The sequence below is a fragment of the Gadus chalcogrammus genome, chromosome 10 (assembly GCF_026213295.1).
Source record: "Gadus chalcogrammus isolate NIFS_2021 chromosome 10, NIFS_Gcha_1.0, whole genome shotgun sequence".
Taxonomy (NCBI): Eukaryota; Metazoa; Chordata; class Actinopteri; order Gadiformes; family Gadidae; genus Gadus; species Gadus chalcogrammus.
In genome coordinates, this window is record NC_079421.1 from 13,539,254 (window position 1) to 13,544,253 (window position 5,000).

At 45.0% G+C, this 5,000-nt stretch overlaps 1 protein-coding gene across 1 annotated transcript in view; it reads right to left on the bottom strand.

Moving 5' to 3' along the window:
• The window catches only part of LOC130391004 (putative methyltransferase NSUN7), a 30,231-nt gene that overhangs the window by 7,350 nt on the left and 17,881 nt on the right, over window positions 1-5,000 (bottom strand). Inside the window, exons 8-10 of the mRNA XM_056601191.1 lie at window positions 4,644-4,787; window positions 3,643-3,744; window positions 1,689-1,818 (exon numbers count right to left, since the gene is read on the bottom strand). Coding sequence (XP_056457166.1) covers window positions 1,689-1,818; window positions 3,643-3,744; window positions 4,644-4,787 — 376 coding nt within the window. The remainder of the gene's footprint in view (window positions 1-1,688; window positions 1,819-3,642; window positions 3,745-4,643; window positions 4,788-5,000) is intronic.

Below are 5,000 nucleotides of genomic sequence, written 5' to 3' on the forward strand. Positions count from 1 at the left end.
TCAAAACAATAACTATGGAGAAGTTAATGCACTGACAAAAGCAATAAACACAGTTAAACTACTGCGCCTCAGCCAACGCCTTCCAATACAAGGATATTATTACGAGGTGTTTGATTAATGCCAGCCTGAGGCACCATGCCGTCTCTGACAGCTAAGATAAGGACCTGATGGCTGCTTCAAGCAACGGCAAACTGCAGAGCGCTGCCAGCCTAGAGTATAGAAAATAGACGTTAATAAGTAAAATAAAAAGATTAAATATATATACTATCGATTTTCCCTGCCTTTTCTTGTATTACACTGTCAAAAACTGTGATTGGGGTTAATTTATATTTACTTAATAAATAATACTAATCTATACCTAATGGATAAAAAAATATACATCATTTATTAAATGCATTTTAATAAATGATGTTTGGTTTGAATAAAATTAACTATGAATCGCTGGATAGAATTGAATTGTATTTTTTTAAATAAACACTTTTTTCCCAAAAAGTTCTGTGGTGACTTCTCATTGAACACATTATAAATATTATGTATGCATGTCATGCTCAGTATGTCTAAATGATACACAATATCAGTGTTTTGTCACAATATAGGAAAATAAAGTCTGTATCCACAGAGTAAATCACCCAATTATTCTTCGACAATGATGAGACCAATATAAATCCCAGAAATAGGGATTCAGATTGACCATAATACTTTATCTTTGTAAAGGATTTGCCTGAAAATGTTTTTTAACCACTATCTTCCTCTGGTGTACGGAAAGAAGGGAACACCTAAAGTAGGAAACGTCAAATTATTTGAGATTTAAAAAATAAAATAACACTTGAATAATGATTTTTGTCATTTCAGGCTCCAAGCGATCCCAGCAATTATTTTAGGAATTCAAAATATGTCCCTAAAAATTCCTTGCTAAGAGTATTTCCAAAGAGCTATTCACAAAGCTGCGGAGACACTTTGACAGAGAGAGCAACTTCTAAAATAAGCAAAGTAGCAGAGTTGATCCAGTAGCTGTGGATGACTTCAAGCTTGGGGAATGAGCTCACAGAGCCATAGAGACAGATAGCTGACAGGGACCAGCCTGTGTTAGTGAAGATAGAAAAAGATATTCATCAACCCCAGGTGCCATCAAGAAATTAATTGTAAGTGTGTTTAGTTCCATTACTCCATCATCTCTTGTGTCATTGAATTCATTTGATTTAATGGTGAGGTGATTTCATCCTTCTTATCTAGTATGACACTATGCCTTTGCAAGTACATTATCTAAATTATCTTTTCTAAAATATGGATGTAAATGGGTTGCATTAAGTGCGGCAGCTGGGATAGCCCCATGTTATCCTGTCCCAAAGGTGGGAATCGATTTGGCAGCTGTTCATTTAGGACCTTCTCTTTGTACTGCACAGTCTAAAATAAACAATATTCTTTCTTTTTCATAACGCTGAAATCGATTGAGTCTCATTGTTGCATTTATTACCCGACTTAATTTATTTCTTTAAATGTATTCAATGCTATTAAATTATAGTGTGATTCAATTTGTTGTCTTTTTTGGTGAATTAACTATTGGTTACATTTCTGGCTGGGCCGTCAGACATCGACAGAAACAGGCACCGGAAGCAGAGAGAGTGGAAGATGCCACAGTGAGCGGCCATGAAAGAAATGTTTTCAAACAAAAGGAAAGTTGTTCAAACCCGAAGTGCTGCAGCTTGGTTTGATCGTCTGGTTGGGTCCGGTTCTGCTCCAGGCATCTCCACACCAACTCCTCGTTCTCCTCTGGGAACAGAGACACGGTGCAATACACCACGGATCTGACCTTAGGGACTGAGACACACACACACACAGACACACACACACAGAGAACCCACACGTCGTTTGGTAGATGTTAGCTTGTTTTTACATCCATGTTAAATCACTTTCCTGCTACTTTACATGATGACATTCTATCTAAACGCCCGCCTTCCAATGACACTGAAACACTGTGTGTATGTGTCTCTATGTGTGTGTGTGTGTGTGTGTGTGTGTGTGTGTGTGTGTGTGTGTGTGTGTGTGTGTGTGTGTGTGTGTGTGTGTGTGTGTGTGTGTGTGTGTGTGTGTGTGTGTGTGTGTGTGTTTAACAATGTGCTCAATGTGAAACACGCTTCGACCCAAGCCATTAATACATGCAAATACGACTGTTTGCACACTAAACACAATTGTGCAAAACACAGCAAATCAGCAAACTAATTTCTTGCGCAATCAAACAGGAGACAAAGCCACACGCTGTGTGGCTTTCTGTCACACACAAAAGCACACACAAACACACAGCTTTTCCCCATTTTCTATCAATTCAAATCTGTCTTTCAGATAAATCGCCTAAAGCTCCCCTTGGAAGAAGTGAATCGAAGGAGTGCTTAAATATCGTCATTTTCTTCCGACACGTACAAAGCAAAGCAATTCCAATTTCATTCAGCTAATGCGCTGGCTGCTGCTGGCTGCTGTCAGAGTTGAGCCATTCCTCTCATTTCCAGCTTTGATTTCACACTCAAACCTTACTTACAGCCAAACAAGGAACACCCCCACAGAGCTTCACCTTAAACTAAAAGGAAATTGTCTTATTTTTATAGACACGTCTGTATCGTGTGGCCATCGAACATAATTGTTGATCATGCACTCTTTTATAGTGCAATAGAGTTCCAGGCGGTCAGGATGGGTGGTTGTTGGGGGTCAGGTCGGGGCATTGCTTATGCACGCCGACACCAAGATAAAAACACATTCAGCCTTTCCTCAGGTCATCTCCCTTACATAACAGCTAACTTGTAAAAAGGAGTTGCTGAGTTTGAGCGTAAGTGCACAAGTGGACAAGTCTGTGTTCATGCGTATCAGTGTGGCACTTTCTCAGCTCTGTCTTAGTGTTCGTTTGTGCGTGTATGCGTGTGCGTACATAGACGTGTGGCTGCAGGCTTAAAGGAAGGACCAGGAAATCCTGCGCCCATCGACCCGGCAGCGTCTCCGGCGGCGCTGCTCGATACTCGTCCTCCGTGAATTGACGGCGCTGTTCCGCGACGCCGCGGTGCACAGAGATCAGGTGGGAGAGTGAGGAGGGGTGGGGTTGGGGGTTGTCAATCGATGGCAGTGGGATCAGCTAACGGGTCCTGGTTGGTGGAGGACCGTGGCTGAGTGTGGACACCAGTGGAGGGTAATGAGAACTACCTGGTACTAAGTACAACTATCAGTCTGGACCGTGAGAACGTCTTCCTATTCCCACCATGTAAGCTGCCTTCTGGGTCAGATGAATAGAGCTGTATGCAGCTTTAAGCCGTGCACGCCATTACGTGAGGGGACTGGTGTGGCTAGCCAGCTTTAATACTGTCATACTTGTCGTTCTGCCAGTCTGACTGTGTGCGTGTCTGTCTGTCTGTAGCAGCCGACCGTGGCTGACCAGAGTAGTGGGACATTACGGTTTCTAATTAAGACCCTGTCGGTCTCCCGGGACCGAGCGAGCGGCTGAAAAACGACATGAAGGCTGAGGGGATCACAGAGAGGAGGCTTGAGATTGAGAGTCTGTCGTCAACCGGGCATCGAACCCATTTCCTCTGAATGCACGCCAACCCGTCCGACCCACACACACACACACACTCAGACACACACGGACCATCAAACACTCACAGCTGAAGGCGTGCTGGAGGTCCTTGGTTTGCCGTGCTACCAGAGCTTCCAGCTTGCCTTGGGCTACGGAGCCCTGGGAGAGGTACGGCAGCAGGCCTCTGTCTGGGGGACGGGAGAGAGGACTTTAGTGGAGGCTGTTACACAGGCTGGTACACACTGGCTGGTACACACTGGCTAGTACACACTGGCTGGTACACACTGGATGATACACACACTGTCTGATACACACTGGCATATACACACTGGCGTATACACACTGGATGATACACACTGTCTGATACACACTGGCCGACAAACACAGGCTGATACACACTGGCGTATACACACTGGCTGATGCACACTGGGGTCATCGTTGGTGTGCATGGCTGAGCGTGTGAAGCATATAAAAAGCAGAAATAGATTCTGGAGTAAAAAAAGTACACTTTACATAAATTGGTTTATTCGTTAGCGGAGAAGATGAGTCGATAATCGCAAATGACATGAAAGGATTAGAATGTGATGGTGTGTGCCAGGCTACATGACATTAAGATGTATCTGCTCCAGCGGTGGGCAGTTCATAGCGCTAGGAGGAATTTGGAATGCGGTCCAATTGGCATCCGAGGTGTCCTTTAGTTTAAGTGTACTCTGAAGTACGCAAGGTTCGCGGCTTGAGGCGAGGAATACATTAACATAACAATTTTCACAAGCACTTTCGCCCTTTCACAAAGAACTCTGTGAGCATTCGAAAGACGAAGGCTCACAACAGGAGGTCCCTTGAAGTTGTGTTGCCTTTCCTTAGCACAAGCAAACCGTTGTCATTTAGCATACTAATGCACCCTCATTAGCATGCAGTTAGCATAAGCTGATTTATTTACACGCTAAGCCACAAGCATGTTGCTCCCGCTCTGTTTGGATTAGATTTACAAGCGCAGAATGTTCAACAAGCGACGGCGCCCTCTGAGTGTGTGTTGGTCGGGAGCGGGGTTTAGAGGGTTCGGCCGTCGAGGGCGCAGGGCGTGTACCTCCGTTCTCCCTCAGGATGAAGTCCAGGGGGTTGCTGACGGCCGACACGGAGCACTGCGGGGTCAACAGGATCACCCGCACTCTCTGGAGCCGTGCGTCAGCCCCCGCAAGGGTCTGGAAGTCCTGGGGGATGAGCTCCACGTCTGATGGGCACACACACATACACAAACACACACACACAAACACATGGGAACATGCACATACACATGGGGGCATGCACATCCGCACACACACAGACACATGGGCACTTGCACACACACGTGAGCGCAAGCTCATGCACACACATGGGCACATGCACACAAGGCAAGGCAAGGCAACTTTATTTATATGGCACTTTTCAGACACAAGGCAGACTC